Genomic DNA, 14,110 nt, shown 5'->3' with positions numbered 1-14,110 from the left:
TGAAATATAGGCTAATTATAAGTGAAATATAATAACTAAGTGTTGGGCCATTGTTTAGAAAGGCCATGGACTAAGACATGCCTAACATCCCAATCACAACTGCCAATCACTTTAAAAACAAATGTTGTCAATATAATATTATACTTTGTGAATATACATTTTATATGTCTACATATGAGTACCCAATCTACAGCCAAGACATCATTTTGTTTTTTTGTAATTGTTGTATTTCTATAATGCACTTTATCTTTCTCTGCACACTGAGCATATATATTCAAAACATAACTTTGTTTAGGAAGGTTTCCAAATGAACCAGTAGACTACTTTCACGGTAGGCTACTATTTTTCCAATATATTTGTCTGAAAGTATGTTTTATCTTCTCTTTTAAAAGGCAGACAGAGGGAATTGGATGATGCTCTTCTGAACATGGTGGTGAAGGATCTGCAGCCCTTCACCATCGTGGAGGATGAGGGTTTCAGGGCCTTTGTGAACAAGCTTGATCCAAGCTATGTCCTCCCATCCCGGAAGGCGCTTAAAACAATGGTCAGCGAAAGGTACAACACAACCAAGGAGAAGACAATGGAGGACCTACAAAAGGCGGAATTTGTTAGCCTTACGGCTGACATGTGGTCTTCCATTAATATGGATGGATATCTTGGTGTAACATGCCATTACATAACACCAGAGGCAACAATGGCAACTGTTTTACTGGGTGTAAGGAGGTTTTACCAAACCCACACAGCCCAGCATCTCATGGAGGCTAAAGCCTTGCTAATGGCTGAGTGGGGAATAACCTCCAAAGTTCACTGCATGGTGACTGACAATGCATCCAACATGATCCTAAGTGCCCAGCTACTCAACCTTCGCCATGTCCCATGTTTTGCTCATAATTTGAATTTGATAGTGAAAAAGGCCCTGGATCAAACCCCAGTCATCAATGAAATTCGCCAGAAAGCCAGAAAGATAGTGGGGTTGTTCAGATCCAGCTGCAAAGCAAAGGACAAGCTTGTGGAGATGCAGAGCTTGATGGGCAGACCAAGTCTGAAAATGATACAGGAGGTAGAAACGAGATGGAACAGTACATTCGACATGCTACAACGCTTGTATGAGCAACGTGAGCCAGTGGGTGCTGCACTTGCCAATTTAAACAGTGATACTGCTCCCCTGACAAGTCTTGAGTATGACATTATTCAACAGTCATTGACACTTCTTCAACCATTCAAACTCGCAACAACAGAGATGTCAGAGGAACAGAGAGTGTCTGCTTCAAAGCTCATACCATTGTACAGGATGTTGCAGCACAAGCTTGCACAGAAAAAAGGAAATGCAACGCAGGAATCAACTGTACAATTAGGTAGGACACTATGACCATACGTGTAATTGGCCATAACTCTCATATTGTTGTCATTATTTTAATTAATATGGTTTTCTCTTGTGTTGGCTCATAGGCTCACATCTACAAGAAGGTCTGCACTCCAGATGTGGAGGGTACAAGACTTTTAGAGCCTTGGCACTGGCTACACTGCTGGACCCAAGGTTTAAAAATGTGGCTTTTGGAAATCCTGCCAAAGCCCTGGATGCTGAAAAGCACATCACACTGGAGTGTGCTTCACTGATGCATTCAAACACAACTCCTGGTGAGTTTCAGTCTATGTTATCTTATGTAATGTGATTCATGAAATTTATACTTCATATGTGTTGTCAGTTTATGATTTGTTACTAATTGCCGTTTTCTTTTAATTCAGAACCACAAATGTCAACATCAGGCCCATCATCATCAACACCAGTTGAAACACAAGACAGTTTATGGGAACATTTTGACAATCGTATCCGTGAGACCCAGATGATACACAATCCTACAGCTGATGCCACAGTGGAAGTGAAAAAATACCTCAGCGATGCGTTTTTGCCCAGAACTCATGATCCTCTAACTTACTGGAAAGAGAGAGCAGTAATCTTTCCTCATTTGTATGTCCTAGCTAAAAAATATCTTTGTATGCCAGCAACAAGTGTCCCTTGTGAGAGAATTTTTTCAAAGGCTGGAGAAATTATCTGTAAAAAAAGAAGTAGGCTGAGTCCTTCAACAGCAGAGAAATTAATATTTTTGAATAAAAATCTTTAAGAAAGGGAGACATTGTGGCTTGATTTATTTTTATTAATATTAATTTTTCATGACCAAAATCACATTATGCAATGTGAAGAGACTACAGGTTACAAGCTTCATATATTACAAAAATACAATAAAAAAAACAAAAAAAAAAACACATTTTTTTATTAGCTCTTTGTAAAGGTTGTTTCAGATCAACACCTGCAAGTGACCACTAGGTGTCACCGTGGAGACGGGTTTCGGATTGATTCGAAGCCTCGAAACAAAATGGCACATTTGCTTCGACTGTTTCATTGCTTCACGAAGCCTTGATCTGCCCATCACTAGGAAACAGGCAAGGCAATGAACACTGGATGGGCTCAGTAGAGTAGCTAACACTAGGGGAGCGCTAAACGCAATACAATACTCGGCATCAGGGAGAGAAAGTCCAAGGCTTATGAAGAGTGTGAGATAGTGTGTGATAGTTCTCAGGTGTGAGCGTGATTAGTGGAATCAGCTGTGTGAGTCGTCAATGCAATGAATGATGGGGATTGTAGTGAAGTGCAAGAGTCCATGCTGTGATTTGGTGACCTCTGGTGGTGATTGACCGGAAGTGCATGGACCAGATTCGTGACAAACGGCCTGACCTGGTTTTCAGGTAATGAAATTACTGTAAAAGTAACTGTGTAAGTTATTAACACTGGAATAGTAACTGCTTTATTTGCAAATCAAGGGAGTGTTTTGCGTTGTCAATTAACCGTTTACTAAGATAAGTTTAGCTATTTATCTCATTAGCCCCATAATAAATATGTTTTTCATTTTGTCGTAATGTTTGATAAATTGTAATATCAAAGTGATATATCAGACAGAAGTTATCTGGTGTAGGCTATTTTTTTTAGATTTTAAATGTTTATCCATGTTTACATATGGTCGGATTTGCTCCATTTAACGTTAGTCATTACATGTCAGTGGAAATGTCTTCGGATTTCGTGTAGGAACGTAAACGAGTAAGTTATTTATTGTAGCGTTTTGACTGATTTACCAATGTTTAAGATATTATTTAACTGTGTATTTTTGTGTATGCCAGGACCACCGGGAAGGCAAGAAAATTCTGTCTGGCAAATACACCTTTTCCTCCTCTCTGGCCCAGATATTGAGATTTTACCATCTACAACAGAGCTTGAACGGGCTGCGAACATGGGATTGGCTAAATAAATACTTGATACATAAGGATTTCAGATGTAACACAGTGTTATTTGAATTGTAATTCCAAAATAAATTTCAAAACCATTTTGTAATGGAGGTTGCTCAAAACATTAGCTGATCCTGTTTATTTATAAAAAGAAATTACTGTCATGACAGATCATAAAAACAAGTATTTAGAACTCTTGTTTTTTAAAAATTTTTCCCTATAATTTAGCTTTTACACTCTAAGACTTAATGCACAAATCATTTGATTTGACACACAGTATCAGATTGTTTTGTTTCATCCATTGCTATGGTCATCATAGTCACTTGGATTTAGCTGCTCATTTCAATGAGTTTATTAAAGCAAAAACTTTTTATTTTGTAGTTAGTAGCATGAAAAACCTTAATACAACCTTAAAAAAGTGAGCAAAGATTGCTGGCATTATAATCATTGAAGCTGTTTATTACTTTAGGTCAATTTGAGGTATGCAAAGTAGTACACTTTCAAAAACTCATAATCAATGGAGCTCTCTACACTGCAATGATTTTCTTATTATACTTTCTTATTGTATTTTCTTGGTGGGCATGAACGTATTTTAAATACAGGAAAATAAATAATCCTTTTAAAAACAGGAAATGTTACTTATTGTTAACCAAACTTGGTAGTGATCTGTATATTAAACCTGATCTATTACATACAGTATATGATTAGCTGATGAGCTGTTGTTTATTTTATGTTGCTTAAGTGTATTTTCAATTTTGTAGGTAGACCACTGCATGAAACAACAGGGAGAGGAATCCAACGATCAAAAATTCAATTAAATTGGACTCTGTCTGAATTAAACAATTTTGTCTGCCAAAGCTACCCAACTGTGAATTTAAACTTAATAGGTTTTTATTTGGCAAGAGCAGGAAAAGGACGGAAGATAGAAAAAGTGCATGCAAATAGTGTGAAAGACCTAAAAAAAGCAATTGGAAAGAGCAGGCTCTATATAGTCCCAAGAGTTGACGTTTCACAGGTATGACTTCACTACATGTTAAACAAAGTCCAAGGGCCAGATTTACTTTTGCTCCAGCACAACCCTCCTTTGTCATAACCAAACTTTATGATGTGATGCACTAATGTTCGTCAATGTACTTCTCAGAACTTTACACTTCCATCAGTGCATTGTGTTCTCATGCTAATTTGTCCTGTTTAGTAAATCTGGCCCTAAATGTTTAAATGAACGAGACATTTCTTTAAGACATGTTCAGTTGAATTGGCCTTTAATTTAACTTTAATACAAATTATATGTTTCTGCACAGTGCACATTAAGGCCCGGTTTCACAGACAGGCCTTGGCTTAAGCCAATAGGCCTTAGTTAAAATGATGTGCAAGAATATGTTACATCTGTGCATATTGTGAAAGAACAATGGAGCTGACATATTTTAACATCTGTCAGAGCAAGATATTTTCAGTTGAGACAGTTCAAACATGCATTTTAGTCTGGGACTAGCCTTAAGCCTTGTCTGTGAAACCAGGGGTTAATGTTAGGTGACACTTCAAGTAACTTCTTTACTGTGCAGTAACTCTTAAAAAATTCTTTGTCATTGTATTTTTTGTCTTCTCTTAGGTAACGACACCATCCGAAGCCATTCCCCAGAACTCACAACAATCATCCAGCACTACAGCACTTGATGAAACCTCCTTCAGTGCTGAGACTACAGAATCTGTAAATCTGTGTGTGAGTGAAGTTATTTAATGTAATTTTATATAAATCACCCACAGAACTGTATAATCCATCAGTGCATTTATGGGATTGTGTTTTTATGCTAATTTGTCCTGTGTAGTAAATCTGGCCCTAAATGTTTAAATGAATGTGACATTTCTTTCCGACATGTTCAGTTGAATTGGCCTTTCATTTAACCTTAATATAAATTATATGTTTATGCAGAGTGCACATTTTATGTTAGGTGACAGTTCAAGTAACTTCATTACTGTGCAGTGGCTCTAACAAATTCTTTGTCATTATATTTTTTTGTCTTCTCTTAGGTAATGACACCATCCGCAGCCATTCCCCAGAACTCACAACAATCATCCAGCACTACAGCACTTGATGAAACCTCCTTCAGTGCTGAGACTACAGAATCTGTAAATCTCTGTGTGAGTGAAGTTATTTTTGATGTTGTAAATATAACTGATTTGTGACTCATAGTTGTACTTTATTTCCTTCAGGATTGGCGAGCTGTACGTTCCAAGCAAGATGAAGAATATAATGCTTCTTTGTTGGCAGATATAGAAAAGGTCATTTTTGACTATTCGCAGTTTGCTTGCCAAGGTTCAATTTTGTTTAAAACAAAAATGTGTATTACATATATGGTATTGCAGGACAGAAGGAGGCGCTGCTACAAGGTTCTGGAAGAAAAGCGCAAAAAGGTTAGTGTTGCCACTAAATATTTTATTGTTTAATTTTCTTATATATATATATATATATATATATATATATATATATATATATATATATATACATATACATATTTTTTTTAGGCCATTGAGGAAAGACGCCAGCGAATGGCAGCCCGTGTTGAACCTCTAGATGGAGAATATCTGAAAGCCAAATATCCAAATGGAGATGTGAATAAGAGGAAGTTCATCATATCTGATCCAATTCAAGTAAGACGTTCATTGTGAAGAAGGATTAAGTTTTTTTTTCATAGATGTTTTATTTAGTTATTTTTCCTCATTTCTGAATTTCTTTATTTTATTAATATTTGCCATCATGGGCTCTTTGTTTTTAGGTCTTGTTTGACTTTATTGGAAAAGATGAAATGGCCAGTGAGGTGTTCAGAATCCAGGAAGCTACTTCTTCAAATGCTATAGAGAGCACTTCTACTGGGTCAATTTCAGATCATGGAATCAAACCGTTCTGTACATTGTATGTCCTTTGGACATCACCTTTTGATAATCTGGTAAGTTACTACCACAGTATGACTTGGGCAAGTTTTTGATTTTGAATTGGCCATACGCATTACGTTTTTATTGATAAATGATCATAATTTTTGGCCTGATTGTTAAATTTGATCCTAAGGCTTGTTAAGAATCCCTGCATCCCAGTTTGCCTACTTATTCCATGCCCTAAAAGTATGTGCTCTTTTTGTGAAGAAAAAGTACATACTTTTGAGTGTGTGAGACAAGAGTAGCCAAGCTTTGGGACATACTATCCAGTCATAAAACTGTGTCTTTAACGGACACCATAAACTGGCCTGTCAATCAACTTTTCACAGTTAATATCCTCCACATTTAATTTAATTTAATTTGCTACTAGCCTGAGAGAAAATAAGTAGTATGTTGATCTGAAAATTGTGGGTCTTGCATGTAAAGACATTTACATTTATGCATTTGGCAGACGCTTTTATCCAAAGCGACTTACATTGCATTCAAGGTACACATTTTACATTTTGTCAGTTCTTGCTTTCCCTGGGAATCAAACCCATGAGCGTTGCTAGCGCCAACGCTCTACTGTTTGAGCTACAGGAAAGCCTGTAAAGACTCTAAAGCCTAAAGTCTAAAGACTCTTCTAGAATTCATGCATAATGATGCATTTAAAACTTGATGACATAATGGATATTTTTAAAAGTTCACATTGTTAGTTAAGATGAAATATAACATGGATAACATTAAATAAACATTTTTATCAGTTGAAATTTGTATTATTAGTGACTACAAACCCCCTCTCCATCGGTCTTGAATGTTTGAAACCTCGCTATGTGTCCATCCACCTATTTTTATGTGCATTTTGCATGAAAACATGCACATAAACTAAGATGGAAACACATTTACCAAATAAAATCCAGTACATGACAGATTATAACTCATCATGCCCAAATGTATAAGGTCAGTACAGTTGTGTTCAGTCTGTGATTACAGTGAGTCTACATTAATGTCTGTGTGTAAGTGTTTGGAATCTTTTCCAGTGTAAGTATATAGTCTTCAAATGTGTTGAGTTCCTTAGAATGATTCAGCTAGTCATAAAGTGTGCTTCAAGCTTAACTCAGAATAGAGCATACTCAGCATAGAGTAAAAGGTTAATTCTTGGGATTTAAGAATCAGATTGTCTAAATGAGAATTGATTAAATTTGAGAAATCAACAATTTTAACTCAACACTACTTATTAAATCACAGTTTTGTCATTATAGTTCTGTTCTTTTCTTTTCAGGAAAAAGACTGTGACCCTGTAAATGTTGCCCAGCCTCCAGTGGATTCGCCCTTTGTTCAGTCTTCAGTGGCTCTATCCCCAGTCCAGTTTCCAGTCGCTCTATCCCCAGTCCAGTCTCCAGTCGCTCTATCCTCAGTCCAGTCTCCAGTCGCTCTATCCCCAGTCCAGTCTCCAGTCGCTCTATCCCCAGTCCAGTCTCCAGTCGCTTTATCCCCAGTCCAGTCTCCAGTCGCTCTATCCCCAGTCCAGTCTCCAGTCGCTTTATCCCCAGTCCAGTCTCCAGTCGCTCTATCCAGAGTCCAGTCTCCAGTCGCTCTATCCCCAGTCCAGTCTCCAGTCGCTCTATCCCTAGTCCAGTCTCTGCCCTCTGTACAGCCTTCTGTGGCTTTGTTCACAGCCCAGACTCCATTCATTAATTTTAATTTTGAAGACCAACCTACAGAGCCAATTGTCATTGATATTGATGAAGAGACACCACTTAGTTCTCCATCTCCCCAGCAATCAGACATTGTAGATCTATCCCTAATAGATCAAGGGAGGTCTGTGGCCCTAGATGAGTATGTTCCTATATATGCTTATTTACTTACAGTTAAAAAAAAACTTTTATGCATTTGCAAATTAACATAAACACACACACACAAAGCCACCAACTCTTCATTTAAAAATAATGGGATGAGGTTGCTTTGTGACTGGAAGTCCCTGCATGTGTGAACGGGGCTTTATGCAACTAGCAATATTCTAAAATATACCATAATGTTCAGCATTTGACTAAAAACAATCCAATCTTTGTCTCTTGCAGGGTTGACCTACAGACCATTCTAAAAAAACTGCAAAGCAAAATTGATGGAAACATTTGCCCAACAGCAAACCAAATAAATGTGTTCAGAGAAAACATACTACAGTGCAGCCTGCAAGCTGTCAAGCGGCGACGATTCAACCCACTAGCAAAATTAGATGTAGTGTTTGTTGATGCTGAGGAAAATGGGGAAGGGGCAATAGATGAAGGCGGCCCTACTAGAGAATACCTGCGGTTGTTGATGCGGGCCATCCATCAATCAAATGTCTTTCAGGGCCATGAGAAAGACCGGAATTTGGCTGTAGACACACAAGGTCAGTACTCCTGTTAAAACAGAAAGCGTTTGTGTTAGGTTATGTTGTAATGCTATTCAGCTATTCGGTATCCATGGAAAAAATTGCTATTTTTTTTCTCCCACCACTACTGGTCAGATTATGCTTTTCGATTCCACCTTAACAGTCGAATAGTCTTTTTGATCTTTTGTGTTTTTTTTTTTTAAGGGTTCATAAACTGACAAATCAAATTTCCTAAGTTTCACATTGTACTATTAAAACATTCTGCTTGTTTCAGAAATAATATCTAACTTGGTAGTCCAGTAAAAGGTTTTATTGAATCCAGACTCGTAAACTGTTATAATGACAGTGCTACACTGTACTATATGTCTCATGCTATTTACACCTTGTTTGCGCTATTAGTTATGATAAAAGGATTTTGTGAGAACGCAGAAATCATGTTGCAATGATGAGATCACTGCATTCACTTGGATCAATGCTCAATGCTCTTTCCTGCAACCTTTCAGTTGATGAGGGTAGATCTAAATATAATCCTATAATCTACACCTCACACTTTGTTAATCTATACAGCTGTTATAATAACAATGTGTAAAGTATTCAAGTTACACATGTGTATATATAACTGTTTCATATGCAAAGATGTTTTTGTGGAAGCTGCCACAAAATAAAAAAGGTAACTGACTTTTTATCTAACAAATCTGCCTTTTTCCTCACAATTGTGCAATATTTTTTTCTCAGAATTATGGGATATAAACTTGCAATTGTGATTATAAAGCTTATAGAGTTGACTTATAAAGTTTATATCTCACAGTCATGACTTTATAGTACACCATTTTGATTATATAACTTGCAGTTGTTAGTTCATATTATGCAATTCTAAGAAAAAGAGTTTGGACAAAGATGAGACCTACAAAGAGTCAAAAAGATGAATCTGTTTAAAAAATTGTCTCAGGTTTCCTGTTACATTAGAAATGTAAGACTGTAGAATGTATGGGTGACAGTCCTGTTTTCACCTGCATTTAAAATTGTCCAATTATGAACAGATCTCCTGAATTCTAATAACAAAAATTAAGCCAGGGGTGACTGAGGTGTAAAATATTAACTTTTAAAAGTATTTATAATGGTTCTGTAGGAATTTCTGACGGACGGTTCTCTTTGCTTAACAGTTTCATTCTGTGCCGATACAGATGGTTTTTCCTCACAATTGTAAAATAGCTTTTTTCGCAACTGTTTTAGATACAGGAAGCAACAACTGTTCAGGAGGCAAATTGTGCCATTGCAGAAGCAGCAGACAGCTTAAGTATCATTGGTGCCTTGAGATATACATCACACCTGACAGAAAGGAACTCTCTTGTCCAGTCAGCCGCAGAGTTCTTTGTGAATGGGAGACTGCGAGCTGCGTTGGACCAGTAAGTGATTTAAAGGGTTAGTCTGCCCAAAATATTGAAATTCTGTTGTTAATTATTCACCCGTATGGGTTTCCACACCCCAGGACTTAAGTTAACTTCCAGAACACAAATAAAGATACCACCATGCTAACATCTCCTGAGAGTTTTCATGATAGAACACCTTTTGTGTTGAAAACATACAGTATATGAAGGTCTTATGGGTAGACCGTCATAATTAATGACAGAATTTAATTTTTTTTGGGGTGAAGTAAAATTTTAAGCCTTTCCTTTTTGACAACATAACTATCATCAGCTTGAAACTTCCATTGACTGCTATGTTTGTTATGCAGGTTTTCAAACTCTCGGTTTGCTGGAAGAGATGCAGAAATATCCTGCAACTTTTTATGACATGTTCGTCAATGAGCAGAGACCCCTTCAAGCAAAGGACCTCTGCAGTCTTTTTTATGTGAACTTTTCCCCACAAGGCAGGAACAGAAGGGCAAAGGAAAACCAGACCATATGCTACTGGAGGGACTGGTTGATTGATGTTGAAGGTATGACATGTTTTTATGTAATGTTAAAGGTATGCCATGTAAAAAAAAAATTCAAAATGTTTAAAATTTCTACAGTATAATGTGTGAATACTTAAATCCATTTTCCAAATTGTGTTTGTGACCTTGTCCTGAATCACTACAATTACAGTAAATATTTATATTCAGACTGTTTCATTATGAGCAGGACACATGCAATTAAATTAATAGCTAGAATGCTAACGCTACTTTATGTGGCTTTTAATCTCTTGTAATGTGTAATTTGTATTTGTTTTATGCTATTGGTCCTCTATAAACAAAGAGTACTTAATAAAAACAGTGACTTTGATTTGAAGAAAACAATCTTATTTGTGGTGAATCTAACCATTATGCAGAACAAATACTTAGGATTGTATTTTTTATTTTTTTTGTAATCAGACAAAATATAGAAACCATGCAGCTAGATGTAGTCATAATTAGACAGACTGGATGTTCTGTTTAGATCAAAATATCACTGTGAAATAACTGCATGTACCACACATTTTATAATAGGTTAGTCTTTTTAGGTTTGTGATTTTCTGTACATATGTTTTGCAGAGGGTGAGACTGAGTCACTCTTGAGATGATAATGGAGTTTGTCACTGGAGTCTCCACAGTGCCACCTCTGGGTTTCCCCCACCGCCCAGAAATAGAGTTCCTCCATCAAGACAGGAAAATCTTTCCAGAGGCCAATACTTGCCTCATTATACTACGACTGCCGATACACACAGAATATGAAATGTTCAAGACCTACATGACAGAGGGAATCATGCAGAGCCCAAATTTTGGTGTTGCCTGAAATGGTTAAATCTAGAACTGCATCCATAATGGATGGGGTTTTGTTGCATTGTGGTGAGTTTGTATCTTATTGCTAAAAGGAGTTAGCCCAGATATGAAAATTGTCACTGTACACTCACCCTCAGATAGTACTAATGTATTATTTAGTTTCTTTGTTTTTGGAATGAAAAGAAGAATGTTAATTTTTCCTTTTTTAAAGGAATAGTTCAGCAAAGAAAATAAAATGTTGTCAATGATTTATGACTTACAGAAGTCTCATGCTCATGCTACTTGCCGGCCCTGAAAAGTTAATAAAGACATCGTTTAAATATAGTCCAAGTGACTACAGTGGCTCAATCTTAAGTTTATCAAGCGACGAGAATACTTTTTGTTTGTTTGTTTGTCTTTTTGCGCACAAAAAGTATTCTCGTTGCTTGATAAACTTAAGATTGAGCCACTGTAGTCACTTGAACTATTTGAACGATTTCTTTAACAACTTTTCAGGGCCGGCAAGTTTCAATCCCTTAGAAACCTATGGAGGAGTGATCCAGCTCTCAGATTTAATCACAAATATCTTAATTCGTGTTCTGAAGATAAACGAAGGTCTTACGGGGTTGAACAACATGAGGGTGAGTAAATACTGACAGAATTTACATTTTGGGGTGAACTATCCCTTTAAGCTTTAATATTAGCCTACCTTTTTACACAAAGTAATTTTAGGTAGTTACAACTGAGTACAGCTTTTATAAATTTAAAGTTTCATTTAACAAGCACCTTGAAGTCAAATATTTTTGAGATGTGCATCCATTGCAAAATAAAATGCATTGTAACTTCTGCATTATGCATGTTTGTGTTTATTGTGGAAAAACAGTGTTACATTGCTAATTTTTAACTGTTTCTTCAGGTTCTCACACTTGTACACCAGCTTTTCATAGAAAATCATTTTTTCAATGTCAGCATCTATTAATTCTTAACAGAGCATTCTTGTAGTTAAACCTTTTGGGGCGGTTTCCCGGACAGGGCTTAAATTAAGCCTGGAGTAGGCCTTAATCTAGAATAGTTAATCGTGTCTTAAAAATGGCTTTCTGTAACACAGATTAAGTACAGATTAGTTACACCTGGACTATGGAGCCCTGAACTAAAATAAACCAGATTAATTTAAAACCAGCTGTACTAATCTGAATTACCATGACAGAGGTAGCCTATAAAACATGGAATGAACCAAGAAAAGCTAAAAATTGCATGGAACTGAGAAGCAAATACAAGGAAAACAATGGCATCAGAAATTTTTTTTTACTAAACAAGAGAAAATTATTTTTAAGCAAGCTAAATAAACATCAGATATGGAACAGCACACATCAGCTATGGAAGAAAAGAAATGCCTGGAAGTCTGTTTGTAGACATATGTTTTGCAGAGGGTGAGACTGAGTACCTCAGATATCCTCAGATATCAGTTTGTATCTCAGATAGATACAAACAGACTTCCAGGCATTTCTTTTGAAATTGAACCATTTGAACTCACTCTCGTGCTTTCCCTCGACCCCCACTCCCTCCCACTCGTGGTGAGATCTCCCAAACTCACACAAGAATCTAAATACTTTATATAGGCCTACACGAAGTGAATGCCTGCAATCATTCAGTCATTGACGAATGCACAAAATGTGCAAATTAATAAAAACATTATGAACATTACGAAACGATACACAATTGTAGTTTAAGTTCGCGCTGAAACTATATTTACCTTATAAAATATATATATAACCCATTAAACCTGCTGAGAAACGAGGAGGGAAACTCATGAATATTCATGTTGGCTCCGCCCACTGCCTCTACAGATGCAGAAGTCAGTTTTGCTCCACATTTAACGAGATATATGGTGCAAAAGGGAGAGCGTGCCAAACCTGTCACTTGAAAGATTCGTAACATCTTTAGTTGATTGGAACTTCATAATTATTGCCCTGATGGTCAAAATGGGGATTTTCAATTCTTTAGCTATTTTCTTACAGCCACTTTCTATTTTGTGATGCTCAACAATCTTTTAATGCACATCAGAACTATATTCTTTGGTTTTACTCATTGTGGTGGATGATTGAGGGAATTTGGCCTTTGTGTTTCCTCATATTTAAACTCCTGTGAAACAAGAAGTCATTCTTGAAAAGTCAAGAAGACAATTTTATGTTCCTAGTCACCCTGGTGTGCTAAAAAAAAAGGTAAATATTAATGGAAATATACTTCAGAAATATTTCACTCGTAAAAAAATTCTAGGGGTGCCAATAATTGTGGCCAACGTGCTTTGGAGAAAAACATTTATTTCATAATGTGATTTCCCCCCCACTTTCAATTATTTTAATTCAATGAAAGGTTAGATTTTTGCTTTTTGTTTTAAATGGAAGATCAAAAGAAAATGTTTGATCATATTTACCAGGGGTGCCATTTATTCTGACCACAACTGTATATATATACTAGTAATACATGTGTCTTCTTTGAAACACATTGTTAATCTGAAGTTAAACCTGCCTCCTGGTAGGTTTAATTTAAGACTCAATTTAGTCTTGGGGTAACTCTAATCTTCCTCCAGGAAATCAGTTTATTAAACTCTGGACTAAACTAAATCTAGGACTATTTAAAGCCATGACAGAGAAAGCAGATTTCTGTTAAACTGGTTTAAAGGGCCATTTTAGTCTAGCACTAGGCTTAATCTCTGTCCGGGAAACCGCCCTTTACATATTAAAATATTACAAAAGAATGACATTCTTTATAACACTCTAATCTGCAACACTAGTTTGCCAAAACATTAGCAATTTCTGCACAACATA

The 14,110-nt window shown here is 36.4% G+C and overlaps 1 protein-coding gene across 2 annotated transcripts; it reads left to right on the top strand.

The window, feature by feature from the left end:
* The first annotated feature begins 392 nt into the window (after nt 1-392).
* LOC143739405 (uncharacterized) lies at nt 393-12,135 on the top strand. Of its 2 annotated transcripts, XM_077231917.1 has the most exons (15): nt 393-1,355; nt 1,450-1,638; nt 1,747-2,745; nt 3,175-4,294; nt 4,889-4,999; nt 5,308-5,418; nt 5,491-5,559; nt 5,644-5,691; nt 5,803-5,928; nt 6,054-6,224; nt 7,472-8,028; nt 8,271-8,581; nt 9,797-9,969; nt 10,299-10,502; nt 11,076-12,135. In XM_077231917.1, the coding sequence occupies exons 4-14, from the start codon at nt 4,010-4,012 to the stop codon at nt 10,416-10,418; spliced, it is 2,082 nt and encodes a 693-aa protein (XP_077088032.1). In that variant the 5' UTR covers nt 393-1,355; nt 1,450-1,638; nt 1,747-2,745; nt 3,175-4,009; the 3' UTR covers nt 10,419-10,502; nt 11,076-12,135. The 2 variants fall into 2 exon arrangements, with proteins under 2 accessions (XP_077088032.1, XP_077088033.1); XM_077231918.1 differs by lacking the exons at nt 393-1,355; nt 1,450-1,638; nt 3,175-4,294 and having other exon boundaries at nt 2,689-2,745; nt 5,308-5,406.
* The last annotated feature ends 1,975 nt before the right edge of the window (nt 12,136-14,110 follow it).

This window comes from Siphateles boraxobius, unplaced genomic scaffold, assembly GCF_051911475.1.
Source record: "Siphateles boraxobius isolate OS27281-9 unplaced genomic scaffold, OSU_SipBor_1 16, whole genome shotgun sequence".
NCBI lineage: Eukaryota > Metazoa > Chordata > Actinopteri > Cypriniformes > Leuciscidae > Siphateles > Siphateles boraxobius.
This window is presented reverse-complemented; position numbering and strand designations above follow the sequence as displayed.